Here is a 24095-nt window from a genome sequence, read left to right as displayed (position 1 = left end):
CGGCCCGCCCCCCGCGCCTGCGCACTTGAGCTGGCGGCTCCCGGAGCGCAGCCGGCAGCGCCGAGCCGGAGCCCAGGTGAGGGGAGCGGGCGTGAGGGTCCGGGGCACGGCGCCGGGAGCGGCACCGCGGGGCACCGCCCGCACCGCGGGGGCTGGCGGGGTGAATGCCCGGTGGTAGCTAAAGCTGTCGCTTACGCAGCCCCTGCCCGCGGGACACGCACCGAGCTTTGCGCTTTGGTGTCTGAGCACCCGGGGAAACGGGAGGTGTCTCCTAGCGGCCTTCATTCCTTCCTGGGACGCCCCTGCTCTTCTGTCACCTGTTGCGTCCGCTCGCAAGCCCAGCTCTTGGCTCCTTCTCTACAGCTCACGCTCTCCGACGCCTGTGCAGACCTGCCGTGCCCGGAGCTGGGAGCGGAGCCCTGTCCCTGACGCTGACCCCGCCGTCCTGTGCCTGCAGCATCGCTGGGCAGCCCCGCTGAACAGGTGCGGTGCCCCCACCCCGGGCCGAGCCGGCCGGGAGCGGGGGAGCGCGGGCAGGGGCCGGCCCAGGGCAGGGATAGCTGCCCGCGCCCTTTGCTCCCCAACCACGCCGGGCCTATCGGCCGCGGTCCCCCGGGAATGGCAGGAGAGGAGGTGGGGAAGGGCCGGGAAGGAGTCCTGGGGTGCATCGGGTGGCCAGCAGATAGCGAGGGGTGATCAGCCACCTCTGCTCAGCCCTAGTGAGGCGTATCTGGAGTGCTGTGCCCCTTTCTGGGCTCCTCGGTACAGAAACCACGAGGGGCTACTGGAGAGGGTCCAGCAGATGATGCTGGACATCACAAAGGTAAGGAGGGATCTGGAACACATCACAAAGATAAGGAGGGATCTGGAACACTCTCTTACAAGGAGAGACTGCGGGAGCTGGGCCTGTTTAGTCTGGAGTAGAGAGGGCTGAGAGAGGATCTCCTTAATGCATATAAATACCTCAAAGGCGGGTGCCAAGAGGATGGTGCCAGACTCTTGCCAGTGGTGCCAGCAACAGGACGAGGAGCAACGGCCACAAACTAAAATACAAGTTCCACATCAACATGAGAAAAAACTTCTTTAGATTGAGGCTGGCAGAGCACTGGAACTGGGCTGCCCAGGGAGGCCATGGAGTCTCCCTCTTTGGGACTGCTGCAGGACACTCCAGTGGTGTGTTAGCAGTAATCTGAAAAGCACACACATCAAAAGCCTCAGAGCTATCACTTTAAACATAACATTTTTAACTCCTTTGTTTCTCACACCTACTACACACCACTCAGCAGCTGAGGGCGCTGGCATGAAAAACTAAAGAATTTGGTAGGAAGGGGCACAGAAGATAGTCCTTCACCCTGATGTTGCTCTGTTCTTTTGGATGGGTCTTACAGGCAGCCATGAAAAAACAATGATGTGAGTGGATTCGCATCTCAGCCACCTGTATTCTCAGCCTAGGCTGTTCCTTTGACATATCTTTACATGCCATTTCCACTAGAAGGGATAACCTGCAGCTTAGAAGGCTGAGTGATCTGCTTCTAGAGACCATATGTCAGAGCTAAAGCCGCTCTCACAAAAGTGTCAGGACTGAGAGAAGCCATTCTGTACAGTCTTAGTTCATTTAAACATCCCTTTATCTGCTGCACAGGTTACTTGAATTTAGCCTGAAAATACAATCATGAGAACTAAAACACATAGAAAAAGCATCTTTCCAGTACTTCTCCATTTAAAGAGACTTGAGATGTAGTCCATTTTTCAGAACACGCGAGTGTGGACATGAATAGCAACTGAAAATGGGCACTTAGAGGGGTCTCTAATTTTTCACTTGCACTTTTGGTGATGGGGAATATATCTGCACAAAGAAAAGGTGATACTCCACATTCAGAATGTCAATTTGCAGAGTACAGATATTAAACAGACAGGTCCTCATTCCCATATCTCTGCTAAGCAAGAGAGCAGTAACACTAGTAGTACCCTAAATGGCATGAAAAATGGGTTCAGAGGAAAAGGAAAAAAAGAAAGCACCACACAGCCAGTCACTCACTTCCCCTCCTCCCCACATGGTGGGATGGGGAGAGAATCAAAAGGATAAGAGTGAGGAACATTTTGGGCTGAGATAAAGGCAATTTAACAGGTAAAGCAAAATCCATGTACACAAGCAGAACAAAAGGCAGGTTTTGTGCCATCCCAGGAAAGCCAGGCTCCATCACACCTAACAGTGGCTTAGGGAGACAAACACCATCATGCAAAATGTCCCCCTTCCCTCCTCTTCGTCCTTCCCCCAGCTCTATGAGCTTGATGCCACGTGGTGGTCACCTCCCCTGCTGTGTCCCCTCCAAACTCCTTGTGCACCCCCAGCCTCCTCACTGCTGGGGTGGAGTGAGGAGCAAAAAGGGCCTTGATGCTGTGTAAGCCCTGCTCAGCTGCAACAAAACCTTCCCTGTATTGCCAACACTGTTTCCTGCACAAATCCAAACCAGCCCCATACTAGCTACTCCGAACAAAATAAACTTTACCCCAGCCAAAATCAGCACAACCTCCAATTTTGTCAATGTTCATGAAAACTTCAAAATTAGTTATTTTTCACCTCTTCAGTCCAAATACTACTTAAACATTTACACTGACTTTTTTTTCCACCCTTTCCTCAGAATGACTCAGTGGTATCAGCTACAGCAACTTGATTCCAAGCATTTGGAGCAAGTTCACCAGCTCTATGATGACAGCTTTCCGATGGAGATCAGGCAGTACCTGGCACAATGGCTGGAAAACCAGGATTGGTAAGCCCAGAAATTAATTAGGCTTTGGGCTGTGTGATAAGCAGTGCCCTCACCTCAGTGCAGTTACAGGCAGTTAGGGGATCCTGTGCTGGTAGGATGCTTCAGTAGCTGTGAAGGTGCTCCTGTGTTCCTGCCCCTCCTCGGGGCTTTCTAGAAGGGCCTGATACCTGGAGTAAATGTGTTTGCTCATAATGCTCTCAGTGGTCTAGAACAAAAGTGGCTTTAAGACCAGTCAATTACTGCCTTGGTAACATCTCATTCTTCAAAGACTCTGAACTTCTGTCAGACTTTCTGTGGAGTGTCTTCTCTCTTAGGAGTGGTACAACATGTACATCCATCAGAGTCACTTTTAGGCTCCTGATGTGCATGAAATGAGTGAATGATTTTGAACAGAATGTGGCAAAAATAATAGAGAAACAGCATTTCTGTATCAAGGAAAGTAAAGTCAAAGTTAAGAGAATGAAACTGGCTTACATTTGAAGGTAATTCTCAGTGCTTGCATAGTCTACAAGTGCAGTTGGGGGTTAAAAATCAAGTACAACTGTATGTATTTCTTGGCTCTTGTATTGGAAGCGTATTTAACCCAAGCATGCTTTCAATGATTCCAGGGAACACGCAGCCAACAATGTATCATTTGCTACAGTGTTATTCCATGACCTGCTGTCACAGCTTGATGATCAATTTAGTAGATTCTTGATAGAAAACAACTTTTTGCTGCAGCACAACATAAGGAAAAGCAAACGTAATCTTCAGGTAAGCCTGGGTTCTGTATCTGTACATTTGCTTGATTTGCTTCAGTGCAGGTGGGTGCCTCTAAGCAGTTACCCTGCTGTGAGGGGTCTTCATACAGGATGTGTGAGAATTCTGATTTAAAAGCCAGAATTCAAGCATTGCTCCATTTTTGTTTTGATTGGCTACAGTTAGAAAGTGCAGTTAAATTATCAGCCAGTTATGCTTGAGAACTCCGGGAAAAAGAAAATCCCCCAGGGTAGCACCATCTTGAGCAGAGCAGTACTCAGTCCACAGCACATTTCAGCTTTGTGTGCAGGTAAAACAGTAAGGTTGAATTTGCATCCAGCCTGGACTGTGTGTTAAACCAGCAGCCATACCAAGATGTGGGAGGGTGACTCTTGAGGGATGAACTCTCTCTAGGATTGTAGGGTAGTATCCTACATCTCCCAGTAATGTCTCTGACCCTTTTCTGTTGTTTTGTGCCAGTCCTGTCTCTGTATGCCAATGAACTACAATGAAAACTCCCTCTTGGAGCTGTCTATGGCTCTGTAATCCTGGAGCAACCCATGACCAGTGCATTCCCTGAGGCTCACACATGGGTCATTCCCTAATATTTTTTTGCCAGTCTGAAAGTTACTGAAGGACAAGAAATTATGTGTATGGACTTTAACAATAGACTGTGTCTCTAATGCTAGGATAACTTCCAAGAAGACCCAATACACATGGCAATGATCATCCACAACTGTCTGAAAGAAGAGAGGAAAATACTGAACTCTGCCCAGGCATCCAGTGAGGTAACAGTCTTGAAATATCTGCTGCAGTTGTATCTTCCCTTTCCTATTATTTGGAACTAGGGAAGTGGATGATGACTGGCAGGGGAAACAGGATATCCTCTCTCTTCCCAATAAAAGGTTCCTTAAAAAAGAGAAGAATGGGCACTGAAATGTACCAGCTGGACAGCATGGCTTTTTTTTGCTGAATGAAGCATTTGGAGGATAATGGCCAGGAAATAATTTTTATTCCTTGAGTGATGTAAAAGCTCTGCTGGTTGTTTTAATGCTTTTGTGGTATGATGTAGACTGATGTGCTAATTGGATTTCATTTTAATGAGTGCTTAACTCATATATCCAGCCAGATTTTAAGTTTGTTCTTCTGCATTTTACTTCCCAATTTACTCTTTATTAAGCAGCTGAGCATTCTTCTTTGGACTGTCTCTGGAAAATGATGCATCATTCTCCTTCCCAGTTGTCTCCAAGTATTTCTCTCTATTTTTTGGGGTGTTTTTTTTAGCGAAGCCCTTTTCTTTCTTCTGAATTATAGATAAAACCATATCTTCTCCTTCATCACCTGTTCTCTGGCTTCTCACGATTTTTTTTTTTCCTTTGCAAGAACTGTTTTACAATAAGAACTCCGCAGTTGGGAAAGGCATGCAAAATGTATAGATAGCTGTAATCCACTTATGGAGAAGTGATGACTGACTGAGCATGTTAATTTCCTATACTGAAATACCTCAGTTTATAGCAAGGCTTTGAATGTGCAGCGTGGGAAGAGCACTTGGGCACGGGCTTTCAACAAGGGGCCCTTTGCAGCAGTGTCCAAAGCAGCTGCTCTAAGAGAGTGACTCTGACAGAGCCCCTGTAGCTGCAGTGCAGCTGTTCATTCCTGGCACTTGCTGCTGCCTTTCCAGTATGCTATAAATGTGGGCCATCAGAAAGGGAAGGGGAATTACAGAGTCATTTGGATTGGGAAGGACTTTAGAAATTATCTGCCTTCCTCTAGACTGGATTGCTCAAAGCCCAATCCAGCTTGGCCATCGCTACCACCACTGACTTAAATCCATGATGGGGGACCTTTGGCAGTTTACCAAAATAAATACTTTCTTTCTTTCAAATTCACCTGAATTTGATTTCTTTTATACTACAAAATTTTAGTATGATTCATCAGAACAAGCCATGCTTCCTCAGGTTGTTTGTCAACAAATGCCACTAATTTACATTAATGAAAAAGTTGTGGATCATTCTGTTTTGACTTGTTCTGCTTCTTCCCTCAGATGGAAGTAGGGAGTGTACAGAACACTGCAACTGGGATGCCAGACAAACAGAAGGAGCTTGATGCCAAAGTTCGGGATGTGAAAACCAGTGTTACAGTAAGTATAATAAAACTTTTCTCAGTAGGATTTGTTGATTTGCAGATGTTGAAAATTAGACTTGACAAAATGACAAATAAAAGTGAAGTAGGGGTTTTCAAGTCTACAAACCAGGGATTGCCTGAACATAGGAAGTACCTTGTACCTAAACTTTAACAACAAAAGTATTTTAACCATCTGAAATACTAGCAACTAAGGAAAAAGAGCCTCTTAAATCATAACTGACCAGTTTGTGGCTAACTAGAAGATGTACTTTTTTAGCATATAGTTGTTTTTCTTAATAAATACAGTCACAACAGAAAGTTTTTCTCCAAATAGTATGTAAGAATTTGAAAGTTTAAAATGCTATGTGCTGTTCCAAGTTTTTCCACTGTAGCCTAGGCTCTCCTGAACTCTGTGAACTTACATGGCTTGACCACAAGGGCATTTCCATGTTTGATAATTAACAGATTTCAGTTAATAGAGAAGGAGGAAGGGGGAATAGAAGGTGATGAAATATAGGAATACTTCCTGTTAGGAAGTTCAGGAAAAAGCATTGCTACAAAACTGGACTTCATGTCTGTCAGGGCTCGTACCAGGTGGTTCCTAATCAGATGAAGTCTTGCATTACTTGAAAATATTAAATAATTGTAGCCACCCTCATTTGTGCATTACAGGATGTGGAGCAGGACATCAAGATGTTGGAGGATGTGCAAGATGAGTATGACTTCAAATGTAAAACCCTGCAGAACAGAGGTGAATCATTTTTCAAGGACATCCCCTACTGTACATAGTTTATCAGAGTAAACTGCTCTTCATGTCAGGGCACTGAGCCTAATGATACACAGCCAAACCTACTGGTGATATCCCTTGTTGATTAACTCTGCTTCACACTGAAACCTAAATTTCTGTATCTGTTTTTTGTTGCAAGTAAGAGAACCTCCTTATTAACACAGCATTCCCTTCCAGCCCTTTTTAGAATCAGCCCTTTACATCCCTTTGCCACTAGAAGTAGCAAACGCTGTAGGCTCTGTGACCATTCAGCTTAATTAGTGATTTTTCACTAAATGCCAAACCAGCTTTAGGTTTTGTAGGCTCTTGTGTACCAAGGGAGACACACAGAGTCCACAGGGGTTTCATTGTACAGCTCTGTCTCTGTCATCAAATTCTTTGTTCTAGAAAAGGCTTTGATTTCCAACACAACCTGGCAGAGCTGACTGTCCCTCAGAACAGGGACATGTTCAGAAGGTACTAAGGGAAGCACTGAGCCACGATCTTGCTTTTTGTATTTGTGCCCTTCTCACCTCAGCATTTCCCCCACCCATCCTTCAGCCTCACATTCACAATTTGGACTTCTTTTACAGAACACGAGTCCAGTAATATGTCTCAGGAGGAATACAAGAAAGAACAGCTGAATCTCCAGCACATGTTTTTATCACTGGACCGGAAGAGAAAGGTAGTGTTTAAGTTTTCTTTCAGAAGTCAGCAGCTCTTCATCTTAAGCACATGTTCATCTTAAGCAATTTTCATCGAATTGACATAAATTAGCAGTAGGAAAGTTTTTTTAACATGTCAGTTGAGCTGAAGTCTTTGCAGAGTTTTGCAAAACAGATGAGCTCTAGCTAAAACAGTACTTAGTTCTCCTGTATGAAGTATTTCTAATAATCAGGGTAATCTCATATTCTCTGTAGGAGGTGGTGAATAAGATAGTGCAGCTGCTGCAGAGCACAGAGCACATCCAGGCTGCCCTTATTAATGATGAGCTGGTGGAGTGGAAGCACAGGCAGCAGACAGCATGCATTGGTGGGCCACCTAATGCCTGCCTCGACCAGCTGCAGAACTGGTAAGTCTTTTGTAATACCACATTTAAACCTTGTTATGAAGGAACACCACAGCTAGGAAACAAACGGATTATTTATATAACCCATTTTCATTCTGTCTTAGCGTAACTACATTTATTTTTTTACCTTACCACATTTCCATTGAGCACAAAGTGTACTCCAGGCACTGCCACACCCTCAGGGACAGTCACCTGGCTGGTGCCTCTGCATTTTATTACAGTATAAAAACTTGCTAAAAGTAATAACATTGTGTCAATTGTAGGTTCACCATTGTTGCTGAAAGTCTACAGCAAGTTCGTCAGCAGCTCAAGAAGCTTGAGGAGCTGGAACAGAAGTTTACCTATGACCCTGATCCCATCACAAAAAATAAACAATTTCTGCAGGACCTAACACACAAGCTTTTCCAACAACTCATCCAAAGGTAATTGACCATAAGGATCTTTTGGTGTTACCATGAATAAATAGGTGAAGAGCACCTTCTCTACTGTTCCCTCAGCATTTCCTGCATGCTATATTTTCATTTTCCAAAGTTTTCCTAAGTTTGTCAAACATTAAACTGAATTACTGTTTTTGAGATTTACCCCATCTAGAATTTCCACAGGTTCAGGCCTATGGAAAAGGTTTGTGCTCAGTCATTACTGAAGTCAGCAAGAGATTTGCTGCAGTACGTATTGATTAGAGTCAAACTCCCATCTGTTAGTCCACTTCTCACTTCAATCCTACAAAGTTCAAGTGAAGAGAGGCAAGAAACAAACTCCATCAAGCCGTTCCTAAGATAGATACACACTAGATTCTCCAATCTTTTGTCACTGGATACATCATCTTTGCCTCCAGCACAGAGAGGCCAGCCTTGCCTCTGTACCACCTTTATGATTCAAGTTACTGTAGCTGGTAGTTGCCTCACATAAGATCAGAGTCCTGTTCTGTAAACACACAGAGAACAGTTTGGGGTGTATCAAAACAGGTTAGCCCCAGAAGTTTGTTTCATTGGGTTAGCTGGCCCTCATCAAATCTCCTGCTAGTGTATCCATCCCTTAGGCATGTCTTATTACACAGCTCTGTCACTGTAAGAATTCAGGAAGCCCCAGGTATGGCAAACAGAGAAACACTCCCCACTTGCACCAGTCCTTTCTTTGCTGTTTGATTTCATGGAAGTGGGATGTAGCAATCTCCTTCCTGAAGCCATCAATGCATTGCCGAAAAGCCAACCTTATGAAATCAGTATTTCTAGCCCCATTGAAACAATTAAAAGGAACTAATTCACACACCTCTGTCTAGACTGAAACTGAGTGAATAAACTGTATAGTATTACTGGTAAATCAACATTGTTATAAAATCCACTTTTATGCGGTTTCTTATGTAAGAACAGCACAGATAAATCCTAGTGCCTTTAATCTGTTCTTCCCATAGCTCTTTTGTGGTAGAGAGGCAGCCTTGCATGCCAACCCATCCTCAGAGGCCACTAGTCCTGAAGACGGGAGTGCAGTTTACTGTGAAACTGAGGTATGTTTTCCTCTTCCCCTGTTACTGTTTTGTGGCAAGGCTTTCCTGTCACCGGCTTCCTGCAGCCAAGAGGATTGCACAGCCTGCCCTGCAGTCCAAGAGCTGGGGCCAGGAGGAGGGAAGGGCCATGGGCAGGGGCTTTCTTCTGGCACAGCTTAACTCAGCTTTTACCCTTTCCTAGAAGTGGGGTGTACCAAGTGTGTAACAAACACAACCAAGCAGCAAGAAGACACATGCAGACCACTTTGTCGTGCCAAAGAGTAACTCATTTGCCCATTTAGTTTTATCTCTAAATGCTGTCTGGTATGGAGTAACCTTGGAGCCTGCATGTGGCCCCAGGTGTGCTTAAATATCTGTGGTAAGCAACAAAAAAGAAGAGAACCCATATTTTTCAAATGCTGACGTTCAAAAAAACCCAAACTTCTCTTTCCAGATTGCTGGTGAAACTGCAGGAACTGAACTACAACTTGAAAGTGAAAGTTTCATTTGATAAGTATGTTGCATTTACTTCATCCCTTTTGTGTAATGGTAAACACTCCCCACACTCAGAAACTCAAGAGCAGTCATATTATAAATGTTAAGTAGACCAGCAGCAGGCTGGTTCTTTGCAGCAACAAGTGCATCCTTCCCTTTTCCTTACCCATTCCCTTGCTCTAAATCTTTCTCTGCCACCAGAGACGTGTCACAAAGTGCAGACGGCCTCGGCTTCTCACCATCAGCTCCACAGAGGAGAGCTCACTAATTCAGACGTGGCGCAGCAGCTGGGCAACAGCCACTCTGCTGGGGTGTTTCACCTGGATTAGCATGAGGTGACAGTGTAGAATTGGACTCCACCATTTCTAGTCACATCTCTAGAATCCTTTACTTTTAGGGTAGTGTCTAGTAAGGAATATAGTTATCCTCAAGCTGCCTTTGAATTAGGGGTATAATCTGCCTCCTGTGACATAGGACAGGTTCTCAATCAGAGAAGAAAATTACAGCAGTTGAAACAGATTAATACCAATCTTTTGTAAGCAGTTCAGGTGAGTTTTGCACTTATTTCAAGGGCAGGGAAAGAAATGTGACAGGCTTTCCAAAATAATGGCAGGGACTGTGCTTTCAAGAAAGCAACTGGGTTTTTGTCTTCCCAGCCAAGTAATTTTGTTCACTTGAAATGGCTCTAGGGTCCAGAAACTTGCATAGAATAGTGAAAAAGCAAAAAGGAATTCTTATGTGGCTGTGGGAGGTGAGTCTTTGAGAAGTGCACTAGATAGAATACAGTAAAATCCCAAGTGCTGGGAAAACCAATTCAAGTGATGCAGCAATTTATTCAACAAGTTTAAAAGCAGATTTAGAGTGGCAGAACTATATTTTTTCCCTCAGAGCAAAAGTTAAAATCTATATAGTAAAAGAAAGTACTTCTTTTGATTATAAAGCCCCCATAGCAATATCAAGCCTAGTAAAACACAGGCTATATACCACAACATTTATTTTGACTGCTTGAACCAATTGCCACATCTTTTGCTCAAGAATTTCACAAAAGCATTTTACCAGTTTTCAATCAGCTCTGTCAGCTACTAAAACATGCACATTTTCTCTGTCTCTGGCAGAATCTTTAAAGATTGTTTTGTCTTTCTTTTTCCTTGACAGAGATGTAACTGAGAAGAACTCAGTCAAAGGGTATGTGGCATCTCAGTTTGATATATTAACATTGGGTTCTTTCAATGAATGTGAGACTTAATTACATTTTCTCTCTCTCTTTGTGTAGGTTCAGGAAATTTAATATTTTGGGAACAAATACAAAAGTAATGAACATGGAAGAATCTACTAATGGAAGTCTAGCAGCAGAATTCAGGCACTTGGTAGGGGGTTGTTTTTTTCTTTCTATTACTTGATACAACCACTTAATTTTGCAGTAGAGCATGGTAGGAAGGAAACAAACTGCTTTTGTTATTGAAGTCATTATTCATTTTTGTGTAAAGAGGAACTGTGATTATTCCTCCTTTTTCTTTGTTCTGTCCTTTTTAAGATATTTTGCCTGCTTCAATCAAAATGTAATTGCTTGTCACTGAAAAAGGGACAGGAATGCAAACAAAAGTATTTGCTGCCATACAGCTTATGCTGCAATGGATTCTTTGAGAAGGAAGTTTAAAAAGCCTAGAAAGACTGGTTTGGGCCTTTCAGAGGAAGGTCCGTAGGTAGGGAAGTCTGGAATAGTTTAAAGAGCTTTGAGTCTGGAAGATGAAAATTGTCAGAGTGCCCAGCTGCAAGAAAGTCAGTGCTTTGGGCAGACAATACAGCACTTGTGATCTGCAAATGTGAGGGAACAGACTGGTTCCATCACTACAACAGGAAAGGAAAAATGCAAGTCCAGAACCGGGGAACATGGAACTCTACCTTCATCATCCAGAACTGAGACTGCCTTGAGGTTATAATCCAATTCAGAGGGGTATTTTGATAAACCAGTATTCCATCTGATCCTGATTTCATACTGCTTCTGTTCTTTAAAGGCCTCTTGCATAAAGGCATTGCATCATAACTATCCAATACCTTTTTTCACAAATGAACAAATGAGTTTATAAAAGCGTAGTAGTTACCTTGGCTCCCACAGCTTAGAACCAAATAGAATCAGACACTAGGGCAGCAAGTTTGCATACAGTTGAGCAAGTGGAGCATGCAGACCTCCTCCACCACTTCCATTTGTGGCTGCCATAAATGAGTAACAAGTTTTTTGTTCTTTTGCAGCAACTGAAAGAACAGAAAAACACAGGGAGCAGAACAAACGAGGTAAGCAGCACTAACCTTTCCTTTCTAAATGTTAACGAGGCATTCATTTAAGATAATGCTCTCTGCTCAGACCCGTGAAGGCACACATGGGATGAGAGATGATAGGAGAGGAGTTCAGTGTTTCTACAGTGTTTCTACAGAGTGATCCATGTAGGAAGAGTCTGCAAGGAGAACTACTGCCAGAATGGCAGTGAGAGACTCTCCCACACTGGCATCTGCCTTTAACAGGGCTTCCTGGCAAGCACGGATTTTTCTATGGCTTATAGGTAGTAGCCACAAAAAAACCCAGAAACTGCCTGGAGAGGCAGTTTTAGGAAGTCAGCACTGTCATTTGACTTTGACCTATGAGCTTTTACTGAGGTATAGAGCATATCGCCACAGGCAAAAAAGTTTTCCCCACGGTAAAGCCCTATAGGAATTTTCACTCCCTCAGAAATTTTCTTTTGTATTTTTTTTTAAGGGTCCTCTCATTGTAACAGAAGAGCTTCACTCTCTAAGTTTTGAGACACAGCTGTGCCAGCCTGGTTTGGTAATAGACCTAGAGGTAAGTCTTTGATCAAACAGATGGACTTCAGTTCCTGTGTGTCACTTGTGCTGTTAATGTTTTTTCTCTCTCTTTTTTTTTTTTTAAGTACTGGGATATCAAGTTCTTTCAGTTATTTCAAATTATAGGAATGACACTTCACAACAACTCTTTATAGACAGAAAGAATTCTGTCAGATCTCTGGGTAAATAAGAATAGATGTGCTTTGCAAAGTGTCTGATACCTAGAGGGCTTAAAGCACAGAGTTGGTTATCAGTTTACATTTATTTCAGAAGCAGTCTCCTATGAACTCTACTGTCACTATCAGTGCTGTCATAACTGACACTAAATCAAAGTCTTGATTGGACAAAAATCACCCAAGTCTTTCCACTATTTCATCATACTTTCTCCCTTACATACAAACTTTTATTGAAAAAGTCAGCAGGGAATTAAAACAAATGAGTTTGTGGATAATCTCAAGGAGGATTGTGGCAACAGTGCAGGGTAACCTGACATGTTTCCTTTTGTGCCCCTTTCAGACCACATCCCTTCCCATTGTTGTGATCTCAAATGTGAGCCAGCTACCCAGTGGATGGGCCTCTATCTTGTGGTTCAACATGCTGTCTACTGATCCCAAGGTATTTGCAAGAAAACAATACATTTTATCAGGTACTGCGTCTAATTTTCAACCACTGTTTTCAAGTGGCTGCTGTATTTTAGCTCTGCAGATGACTCTTAATGAGTTTCAGGTGTACTGAGGGGCAGTGACTTCCATGACCTAAACAGAGCAGGTTTTGAAATCCCCATAAGGGCAATATACATGTATTTAGGATATACAGCACACAGTGAGAAACCAAATGAACATTCAAGAACTCAGTTATGGTGCAGTTGACTCAGTAATCCAGCAAGTCTGCCTGCTGGGAGAAGACATAGCCAGAGCCCCAGAGATTGCTTTTCCTGATAAAGAGTGCCTGGAGGAATAGCTGCCTGCCTCTGCAGAGTTGTCTCAAGCTGACATCCATTCTTAAATCTGGAGTTTGTTTTGGCAATACAAAAATTCAAGTGGCATTCCAGAATTAATGTTTGTTAACTAGAGCTTGCATTTTTCTGTTCCATTCTAGAACCTGTCCTTCTTCCTGAATCCACCTTGTGCAAAGTGGTCCAAGCTTTCTGATGTTCTGAGCTGGCAGTTTTCTTCTGTAACAAAGAGAGGACTTAATGCAGATCAGCTGAGCATGCTGGGAGAAAAGCTTCTTGGTAAGGTCTGCTTTCATCACAGATGGCTGTTTGAATTGAAGCTAGTTCTGCACCTTTTCCTGCAACCCATTTTAAGTTTTCCTTTCCTCTCACAGCTTTTCCCTTTTGCAATATAACTTTGTGGCAATGAAGCATTTTCTACTTTTCAGTATGGCAGAATTTGTAAATGAGATCACATCATGAAAAAAATCTGCAGTTCTAACTTGGGAGTTTTATGCATTAGAGCAACAGAGACTGGGCCTAATTCTGCCTTCTGAAGTAACGCTCATGTTTAGTCAGTCTTTGAAGTGGATGTTTCTTGGCATCCCTTGGGTTTTGTTTTTAAATCCACCTCCATTCATTTTCAGTTCATGCATGCCCCCAGCTACAGTGGGGATTCACTCTGCATAAACACAGTTGCAGTGTCAGCATGCAAACACTACAAAACTGCTAAAGGATATCAAACTGAATTATCTCCTGTGAGTGTCCTTAATAAAAGCCTCTTCAGCCATGGATGGGTTTTGTTTCCAAACTCCTTGCAGTTTGCCTGAAAAGGCAGGGCACTTGACACTGCTACTGATTTTGCAGAGTAGACTCAAGATGAAAAATATTATTGATTCAGTATATTTCACCAACCTTAAGTTTCAGGAAAAAATTATATTAAAAGGTATTTGAGATTAGTGTGTCTAGGTTGCAAGTACAGCATTCCACTCTCTAATTCCCCCAAGACATAAGATCTGACAAAAAGCTGTTAATTTATTAGATTACTTTTCAAATTTCTACAAGGGGAATAATATTTTTTTTTAATTAACCAACACAAGGAGACCAGTGATATATTTCTGTGGCAAATTTGCATTTCAGAACTACAGGGATTTTGTTGAGCTCTGGTAGGGTTGCTACTTAAATCTTATCTCTATAGATAAAAATATCACCCAGCTGAAAAAAATCCTGGTTGCTGAACACTGTAAATTCAGGATTCCTCAGTGCAAGGAGACAGAACTAGCAGGGTGCCAGGGTACAACCTGGCTGCTGCTTTGGAATGTGAAAATTGTGAATCTTTATGTGAAAATTGACAGAATCTTGATCTCTTTACAGCAGCAGTATCAGTAACAAGCTCCCTAACCCAGTTTATTTTTAGAAAAATGACAGAGAAAAGTATATTTATTGGAAGCCATAGTATGATCTTTAATGGGAAGAATTTGGTTCTGACTACAGTCAGGGTCTGCAAAGCTCCAGTTACTGTAGGCCCAGCATAGGACTTTTCTTTGTGGTTTAGATATGGTTATGAAACATTGTGAACATAAAAACAAGGCTGAGGGAAACAATTGCAACACAAATAAGATGAGTCTGTGGTTGGGGCAGGCCTAGTAGTTTCTGGGGCAAAAGCCTGCAAATCACCAGAATCAAGGCAGGAAAGTGCCTAATCTCAGAGAGATGCTGCAGGGTCTGCCGAGCCTGCAGAGGAGTTTGTGGGCTGCAGTCTTCTCATTGTGCTGGCAAGAGCTGTCCAAGGATTCAGTTTCCTTCCTGGAAGCATTTTGAAGCTGGCAAGTGTTTGGTGCAGCACAGCACAGAAAGTGTCAGGATGGATTGGTTCCCATCCCAGGGCTGCTCAAACAGGTTTGGTTACTGTAAAACCTCCCAGAGGGGAACTTTGCAACCTCCCCTGCAGCAGCTGTGAAAGCACAGCAGCCTGCCCTTCCTTTTCTTTCTTAGTCCAGCAGCTAATTTCCAAATAAACACTCAGAACTTGGTTCTCTAAGTACTTTTGGCCTTACTAATGGATCATGATTGAAGTCATATTTATTGTGTTCAGGGCCAACAAACGGAGGACCTCAGGATGGCCTTATTCCTTGGACAAGATTCTGCAAGGTATGCACACAGTGTTAAAAACCGAGATGGAAGAGGGATCTCATCTTACTTTATTGTGGGTTTTGTTTGAGTTTTTTTTGTTTGTTTCCCCCCACAAGGTGCCTACTTTTCTAGTAGCATCCCCTAATAATTGTAGACCTTACTTGGTCATGGGAAGCTTTGGTGGTGAGGTTAAAGTAGAAGCAGGAAGAAAAAGACCTTGCAATGGCAAGGAGTAAATGATTTTGAGACTGTTTTTGGTCCATGTAAACTCCATGGGAAAATGTGTATTTTAAACATAGCATCTCCATTATTATTAATGCAGCTGCTGTTAATAGAATAGTTCTTTTTGGCTATTACAGAAATTGTAAACAAAACAACCAGCAAGATGAACAATTCTTTATCTTAGTGAAGGACATTTCCCAGAGCAGGGGAAACTGGATCAGGGTGAGGATTAGCACAGGGTGGCCAAGAGGGTCAGTATGATGAAGAAAGCCACATCATGGAATTTCACAACCCTAGCTGAAGCAAGACAGGAGGACTCTTCATGTTTTTTTCAGCTTTAGACCCTAAGCTGGTATAGATAAGTAGATCACAGCAACCAGGACCAGACTCTAGGGGAACAGCAAGGCTCTGGTGACCTACAAGCACTCAAATTCATTGATAGGGATGTCTCATGGGACATTGACATCCAGGTTTCAACAGAAGGTGTCTCTAAGGTTTTCTGCTACCCAGCCCAGTCAAAAACCCCAATGGCATGGGCTTGCATGCCAACAACTCCAATAGGGGTAGCACCCAGGCAGGAACAAGAGCCTTTTATCTGCTCTTAAGCCACTGTTGTTGCATGTGAGAGGTGATGGATCACATATTTGTGGGTACTGGAGGCTCAGACAGGCATTTTTCTCATACTGCCTCTTGCTTAAGATGCAGTACATGCTTCATTACCAATAGTTCTGTCCTTCTGGAATGGAGAGACACAAAGAGAGTCGTAAGAGAATATGGGGAGAATGGGAAAAAAGAAAAAGGGAGGAAAACACAAGAACAGGTAGACAGTGATAGGATTGAAATCTTACTTTCCTCTCTGCTTAACAAAACTCATGTCTTATTATCCCTGTTCTCCCCACTCCCATCCCTGCCTTTCCATATTCTGAATTTCAGGAAAATATAAATGATAAAAATTTCCCCTTTTGGCTGTGGATTGAGGGAATCCTGGAGCTTATTAAGAAACATCTCCTGTGTCTCTGGAATGATGGGTAAGACCTGAATGAATTTAAAGATGTAGTCATTGCCTCAGACCTCACTTTTAGGCTAGCAGTTGCACCCTCTGGTTGGGAGGTTGGTTGTGCAGAGGGTGGATCTTGAAACCAGAAAAATCTGAAGCAAATAAATTCTAGGAGTGAGGAATCCTCTAATGAGACAGCTGCTAAAAGCAGGAACATCAGATGACCCAAGTTGTCCCATTTAAGTCACAGAGCAGGGCTTTGAATGTTAGATTAGATTTTCTTTTGCCTCTGCTCCCACTTTAAGTTCCTCCCACATTCTAGAACACAGCCAAGAAAAGCTGAAGCACAAGAAAGTATAAGTCCTAGTGATATCCATTTAAAAAACCCCAAAATCAAACTCTCTGCCCGAAGAGAGTTACTGTGAGCTGCCTGGAGGTGGCAGCAGCCAGACTCGGAATGACTGTGCCTGCATCGTGGTTCAGAACCCAGCAGACTTCACTGATGTATTTAAGAGTATTACAAAGTAGAAAGACTCTGCCAGATGGGAACACAGTTCCATTTGCCCTTTAATACTGGTTTAGTAAACTTTTCATTCTGGGATTTCCGATTTTGGAAGTAATTCTGCCCAGACTAGGCTTATCCAAAGTCCCAATCCTGCCTTTTAGCTTTAGCCATGTTATGAAACCTCATCAAACAGCACACTCAGAGTGGAGCATCCTAGTATCCCACACTTCTGCAGGATCTACAGCAGCAGGATTGCTTTGCCATGGGCATCACATTTTTACCCCCCAGCTCCAGAAGAGTTCTGTCAAAGCTCTGTGTAGTACAGGCCTTGTTTCCCTGCCCCAAACCTCCTCCTTTCTATGCTGAGGGGGCTGCAGTGCAGTGGGAATATTTGTCACCTTTACTGAAGCAGAGTGGCAGTTCTGGGATTGGGATTATATGTGGATTTGGTACAGGCTTGAATGGCAGAGACTCCCATTGTATACAAAAGAGTAAGTAATACAACCTCAGGAACACTTGTCTTTCTTCATACTTGAGAGATAGGAAGGCAAAGGACTTCCCTTATACCCAGGACATGGGCTACTGAACACATTCGTTACCTAAAGCATGGCATTTAAACCAAACAAAACACAAAACTCACCAATCCAAACCCCATAAAACAGGGCAGCTTACAGCATCTGAAATTCTAAGCAAAATCGTGATTGTTTAGGAGTTTTTGTGCAAAACCCACTTTCCATGACTTAATGCACACAAGGACAGTCACAAGACTCAAAAGATCATTATTGATGGAATATTATTCCTATTTTGAGGAATAAGTAGCAGAGAAAACCTTTGGGAAAAAAAAAAAAAGGCAAAATACCAACAAACCAGCCAAAACCAAGCAGCTGGAGCTTGGCCAGGGTTATTTATACCCTAGTACTGACTTGAACAACTCCCAGTACCTGTCCAGATCAATCAATCTCTTAAAATTACCACACCAGCCTCTTTGTCCATGCAATAACATTTGCTGAGCACAGTGAATCAGTCACAAAAGTTTAACAGTTCCTGTAGAAAACATGCTCAAGGCCTAAAGCAAACCCCACACCTGTAAGAATGTAATATGGCAGCTAGCAAAGTTTGTTTCATCAGCCAAAAAGGAGAAACAGCTGTTCCTTAGCATACTTTTGAAGTTAAAACTAACTGCTAGCTGGGATCTGACCCTATTACACACATGTAACTTCACTGCTGCTCCCACAGCCCAGGTTTGACAGCAAAGCGGACAATCTCTTTTGTTCCAAGTTGAGAAAGATGTTTGTAATGAGCCCCCAGGCCGAAGTGAGAGTGCTGAGGGAAGCTGTGGTGATTCACTCAGGGCTGCCACAGGCATGAGTCACCACCTGACTGCAGCCAGTCAGTCCTGCTGCCAGCTGTTCACAGGACAAAGCCTTCTGTCAGGCTTTCACCAGTACTGCAGCTCTTTTAAGTGAGGAAAGCTTTTTAGTTTTCCTAGCTAGCCCAGCACAGCTTAGGTTTTATACTGGGGAGTAATTCAACTCTTTCTTTTCAACATTACAGCTGCATTGTGGGCTTCATCAGCAAAGAGAGAGAACGTGCTCTGCTGAAGGACCAGAGCCCAGGAACATTTTTATTGAGATTCAGTGAAAGCAGCAGGGAGGGAGCAATCACCTTTACCTGGGTAGAGGAATCTCAGAATGGTAAGTCAGCAACAGAGAACCTTTGTTGATCTGTTTGCATCAGAACAGGAAGTGTCTGTGCCCTTCTTCTCCACCCTGAGGACCTCCACTCCAGCAGCAGCAGGGCACAAGCAATAGCAGGGGTTTTACACCATAATTGGGGTAACTCAAACCACACAATGAATTGATCAAGGTTTCAGCTAGGACAAAAAGCATTTCCTAGGTCCTGGTCCTGGCCTGGAAGTTGGGTAGGAAAAACTGCCTGGACTGTCTTCCCTGCTTCCTTAGGCTCTCTCCCAGCCTTTAGTACATACACACCTGTATCTCCTTCCAAACCCAAATACAGCTTTTGTTCCTTTCTTCCCACACTCCTCCCAGGTAAATTGCATACTCACTTCATTTTCCAAGTAGTCCTCCTTCCTCCCCTTGTCCAAAAGAATCAATTAAGAGCTTGCTTCTTCAGTGAGCTGGACTAGTTTCTTATCTTCTCTTAGGGAAGCCTGGAGGCATCACAGCTGTAAACAGTTAAAGCCTCCCCTGTACCCAGTCAGGGCTCTCCCCTTGTCACCCTCATTACACAGCCCCACCTGCCAGCATGGGGCAGCTGCTGACACTTCACTGTGATGAGCCCAAAACCAGCAGCAGGTGAAGAGAAACTGCTGAATGTACTTGGGTGACTTTGTTCCCTTTGCTGCCTTCATACCTGACACATCCAAAAGTTAAGCAAAAGAAGGTTGATAGTATCTGGAGCATTCAGGAAGGCTTATATGTATGTCTCTCTCGATGATTCATAGAAGCCTCAAGTGGTGTATTTGGACCAAACTTCCTAATAGGCAGCAGAGTCTGAATTACATAATTTGGAAGAAGGTTAAAAAGGCAGCACAACCTAAATTACTTAATGAACTATTGCAGTTAATTTCCATGGACAAGTGACACCAGTCATTCTGAATGCAGAACACACCAAGAGCCATGGCTGTGTGCTATCCCCCCTGTGCCTCCCTACCCCACAGAACAATTGTGCTCCCTTGGACAGGCATTAAATACTTCTGCAGCACTGTAGGTGTCATCCAGGCAAGGCTTTTGCTCATGTAAACTCTGAAGTTGTGGAAGTGGCTGCAGCTTTCCTGGACACTTTCAGAAAAAGGCTTTGAAACCAGCCTTGATACCTGGTGCTTGTCTCCTCAGCAGAGCCACAGTTCCACTCAGTAGAGCCCTACACCAAGAAGGAGCTCTCGGCTGTGACTTTCCCCGACATCATCCGCAATTATAAAGTGATGGCAGCCGAGAACATTCCCGAGAACCCTCTGCGATTCCTCTACCCCAACATCCCCAAAGACAACGCCTTTGGCAAGTACTACTCCAGGCCTAAGGAGGGTGAGTGCTCATATCTTTTACCTTGTCTGGCTGTTCCTGAGCTGCTGGGGCACGGCACAATTTCTGTGGCATGGAAAGAAGAGGAGCAGTTGGCCTTGCAGCCTGTCCCCTGTTGACAGGTTAAGGTCTGTTTTTAGACAGGCACAATGTGAGACCCAATCACACCAAAAACGGAAACCCCTAATTGTTGCTTGCCCTCCAGCTCAGCTGTCACATGAGCTATTCCAGAAACGTAGGTTCCCACTAACAGCCCCAACCATGACTGGTTATGGGAGAGGTTTCTTTGCCATTTTTATAGGAGAACAGGAAAAACTGACTAAAAATGGAATTAATTAACCATAGTGCTGTGAAATGCATGACAGAGAGACTTGCACATTATCTGGGTCATAGGCTGTATTTTTGGTACAATAAAGATGAAAGTGTGACGTAAACTTGCTGAAAAAAACCCCACAAGCTTTTTTTTCTCTCCTTGAAGCACCGGAGCCAATGGATTTGGACGGTCCTAAGGGAAACGGTTACATCAAGACTGAGTTAATCTCTGTATCTGAAGTGTAAGTGCTCACAAAAATGCTGGATTTTTAAGAACTGATCATAAGATTTTAGCTATAGTTCATGTTTCTTCATACTACTCGAGCTGTAGGTGCCCCTGTCAGGTCTTTCCTCTTTGAGAATCTGATCACAACACATTAATGCACTGCTGTGTTCAAAACACCATTTTTAGGTAAAACTCTAGAAACTTGCAGGGAGTTGTACTGACAAGTAATTTCTTGAAAAGAACATTCTCAAAGAATTGGACTTCTTTGGTTAGGATGTGCACCCCTGAGTAGCCTGAGTTTTCATTTAAAGACAGGCACGCTTGGCAAAGCCTGATCTTCTTCACAAGAGGCCTGGTTAGTGGCCCTTCAGGCCTTGGAGCCACAGGCCAGTTAACCCCTGCTCTTGTCCATCAGGCACCCTTCCAGGCTGCAGTCTCCAGAAAACCTGCTCCCCATGTCTCCCGAGGAGTTTGATGAGGTGTCTCGGATGGTGGGCCCCGCAGAGATCGATACTGTGGTATGTACCATGAGCCAGCCTGGAGCAGGAGGGCTGAGCCACAACTTGCTGTTTCCCTTTTTTTTATCCCTCTTCAGACATACCTCAGACACTTAAGCAAACACTTGAGAACACGTCTCTTCACAAGCATAGGAAAAGGTGGAGATCCAGAGTTAGGCTGGGACTGCCAACAGTTGTTTTTTCCACGTGTCTGCAGGGTGAAGAATAGGAGAGCAAAGTGTGTTCCTGGGTGTGCCTTGCTGGTGGAGGGAAGATGGGAAGGGAGGAAAGAGTATCCCTGTAGTGCCTCTGGTGGGGTCTGTGCAGGGAGGGCCCCAAGCAGGAGTGCAGTTGGGAAGTGCTGCCCTGCCAGTGCTGGTGAGGCACTGCCTGTTGACAGAGCAGTGTTGTCCTTGCAGGGTGTGCTTCAGAAAAGAAACAAAGTGATCCCCACCCCTCCCACCCTGAGCAGCTGAATCCAGTGAATCAGGAGTGATTGGGGCAGAACTCGGTCATGCTCTGGTTAGCAAAGACCCGAGAGCCAGGGCTGGGCCTGTGTGATGGAGGTTTCCTTTTCTCCCTGCAGATGTGTACACACATTCAGCTCTGAGCTTTGGCTGAGCTCTCCCTGCGTCATTAGTGCAGCCAATTCGCTTCACACCTCCTGTGCTGCAGTCAATACCTTGGGTGACAACGCTTCACTGCTTTGGTTTCTCAGCCTGAAGGTCCAGCAGCAGTTTTAGCTAATGGGAATATCAACACCAGCAGCCTGAGCAGCCTCCTTACGTGCATTTCTTTGTTGAATTAGCAAGATACCGTGCACATCTTTGTTTAATTAGCAAGATACCGTGCCAGAGTGGAGGAAGAGGAAGGTGAGAATGTGAGCTCCTCAGTGACAGGAGAAATGCATTCAGTGTTTGAAGGAGTAAGTTAAATGTTTAAAACAGTTGAGTGTACATAGAAAGCTTCAAATAAAAGCTGGTTCTTTTGCAGAGGTTCTGTTCAGAAAGCTTACATCTTGAATTTTTGTCTGCATCACAAAAGGGAAAGACTCTAGAGATAACATGCCACACCGAATTCTTGTGCTGCTCACGTTTGTTGTGCTTTTAGCTCTTCTGGGCATGGCCCATTGAGAGAGTAGAAGCCCAAAATATGTCCTGCATTTCATTTTCACAAGACATAATCTTGTGTAGGTTGTTTAGCACAATCTATCTCAAGAAGAGCATTTCTTAGGACACCCCCTTCACACTGCATTGGCACATGCTGAGCTTGTAACCCAAGGTGTATAATCAAGACTCTGCAGACTGCAGTCATCAGATAAATCAGAACGTCCTCTTAGACGACTGCAAAAGGGATTGAAGTATGTTTTTATTTACTGTTTTTATTTACTTAGCCTAATCTGCCAAGGTGAGGATCTGGTCACTCCTATCCTTTGCAATAATACAGACCCCATGTAGGTTATAACAGGTGGAATGAACTCAGCTTTCTCACTATGCACCAGGGCATTTATTTAACTGTTAATTTGAATAGCTAAAATATTTTACAGGCTTTTGATAATGGTTTGGTAATTAGGGGTCAGGCACAGGAAAGTGCAGAAGTTAAAGTTTATCCAGAGCAATGGCTGCAGGATATGCAGTCTGCAGTACTTAAAGGATGAAGCTGTCCTTCCACCAGAAGAGGAACAGGTTTGTTTCTCAGCACGTTTGAAGGCAATTAACAACTCTCAGATAAGAGGCAAGGCTGTTCCAGGCAGCTGATCTCTCTCTAAGGGCACCTATGAGCACAGGCTGCTAATTAGCAGGGAGCTGAGCAGAGGGGTGGCAGAGCACTGCTCCCCTTCTGTCCAGGTACAGGAACAGGGCAGCCACTGTGAGGAGTTGGTTGGACAAGGTGACCTTCAGAGGCCCCTCCAGCCCCATCAGCTGCTCTTCGGGAAAAAGGACTGCTTCAATTTGGGGTGTTGTGCCCAAGACATCCAAGGTGCCCCCTCAAAAGCTTCAAAGACATATTAGAGGACCTAGAGCATGTAACACATGTATTTAAATGAAAGCATTTGCAGACTGACCTATTTTGGTGCCCTGGGTTACTGAGATTAACAGTGCTACAGGAAAATAATGCTTTTAGCCTGCCATAACTAGCTGAATGCGTATCTGCTAATACAAAAATCAAGTTACTTGGTTTTTGAGCTGTGCTTTGTTCATACTCATGTTCTACATCTCATTACTTTTACTTCAGTTTTGTGGGACTTAAAGCAGTAGCCTTATTCACAGGTTGGTCTTTCCACAGCTGATAGTTGTAGAAGCAGTGAATTTTCCTCAGTGGAATATTCTTTTATATATTTTAAATAAATGGAACTGTCAGTTGCCACTTTTGTCCTCTCTCTTGCGTTTTGGCTACTTCTATTATAGAGTGGATGTGCCAGTCAGTATTTTACTTCTCTGTATCTATCTTATTTTAAACTTCAGAGTTACAGCTCTGAAGCCCAAGGCAGTATTGGTGCTTTTAATTCTTTGCATTGTTGCAGGTCCATCTGCACTGGAGTTCTTAGAAGGTGGCTGTTAACTTTTTTTTACTGCTGCTTGTATCACTGCATTCATTTGTTTCCATCCCCACACAAACATCAATAAACTGAACTTGAATTTCTAAATTGAGTCCTCAGCAGGATAACTTATTTATGGCTCATCTTTGTGTGCTACCAAGCTGGACCAGTGCTGTGTTTCTCTGGGGCTAGTAAGTGATTAAATCCCTCATCTCACATTTGTCAGGCTTTTATATGAGCTGTAGGGCCAGAATAATAAATAAATAATAAAGGAAAGAAACTGTTGGTGTGATGAAGGAGAGCAGGAGTAAGTCAAGAGAAAGCTAGAACTGTGCAGAGTACCTGGCCAGAGTTCCAGCGTTAACAAAAAACAACCAGTGAAAGGACACAGCTCTGGAAATG

At 43.7% G+C, this 24095-nt stretch overlaps 1 protein-coding gene across 2 annotated transcripts; it reads left to right on the top strand.

Moving 5' to 3' along the window:
* Positions 1 to 363: 363 nt before the first annotated feature.
* STAT1 (signal transducer and activator of transcription 1) lies at positions 364 to 23860 on the top strand. Of its 2 annotated transcripts, none has more exons than XM_083865387.1 (24): positions 364 to 483; positions 2643 to 2771; positions 3380 to 3524; positions 4199 to 4297; positions 5554 to 5649; positions 6306 to 6384; positions 6993 to 7084; positions 7320 to 7471; positions 7732 to 7890; positions 8880 to 8972; positions 9406 to 9465; positions 10602 to 10631; positions 10720 to 10813; positions 11697 to 11738; positions 12199 to 12282; positions 12801 to 12899; positions 13383 to 13518; positions 15314 to 15369; positions 16507 to 16601; positions 18630 to 18769; positions 19937 to 20122; positions 20598 to 20673; positions 21073 to 21175; positions 21741 to 23860. In XM_083865387.1, the coding sequence occupies exons 2-24, from the start codon at positions 2644 to 2646 to the stop codon at positions 21762 to 21764; spliced, it is 2268 nt and encodes a 755-aa protein (XP_083721513.1). In that variant the 5' UTR covers positions 364 to 483; position 2643; the 3' UTR covers positions 21765 to 23860. The 2 variants fall into 2 exon arrangements, with proteins under 2 accessions (XP_083721513.1, XP_083721512.1); XM_083865386.1 differs by having other exon boundaries at positions 19934 to 20122.
* Positions 23861 to 24095: the final 235 nt, after the last annotated feature.

This window comes from Zosterops lateralis (genome assembly GCF_965231275.1).
Source record: "Zosterops lateralis genome assembly, chromosome: 7".
NCBI lineage: Eukaryota > Metazoa > Chordata > Aves > Passeriformes > Zosteropidae > Zosterops > Zosterops lateralis.
Note: the sequence above shows the minus strand (reverse complement) of the source record. Positions and strands in the feature narration are given on the sequence as shown.

What these genes read in the sequence shown, in the direction of transcription:
- STAT1 (XM_083865386.1), top strand. Translation starts at nt 2,644, where the DNA reads ATGACTCAGTGGTATCAGCTACAGCAACTTGATTCCAAGCATTTGGAG. An exon ending in TAAAACCCTGCAGAACAGAG is followed by an intron (nt 6,385 to 6,992) that starts GTGAATCATTTT and finishes CTTCTTTTACAG; the next exon opens with AACACGAGTCCAGTAATATG. An exon ending in CCGCAGAGATCGATACTGTG is followed by an intron (nt 21,176 to 21,740) that starts GTATGTACCATG and finishes TTCTCCCTGCAG; the next exon opens with ATGTGTACACACATTCAGCT.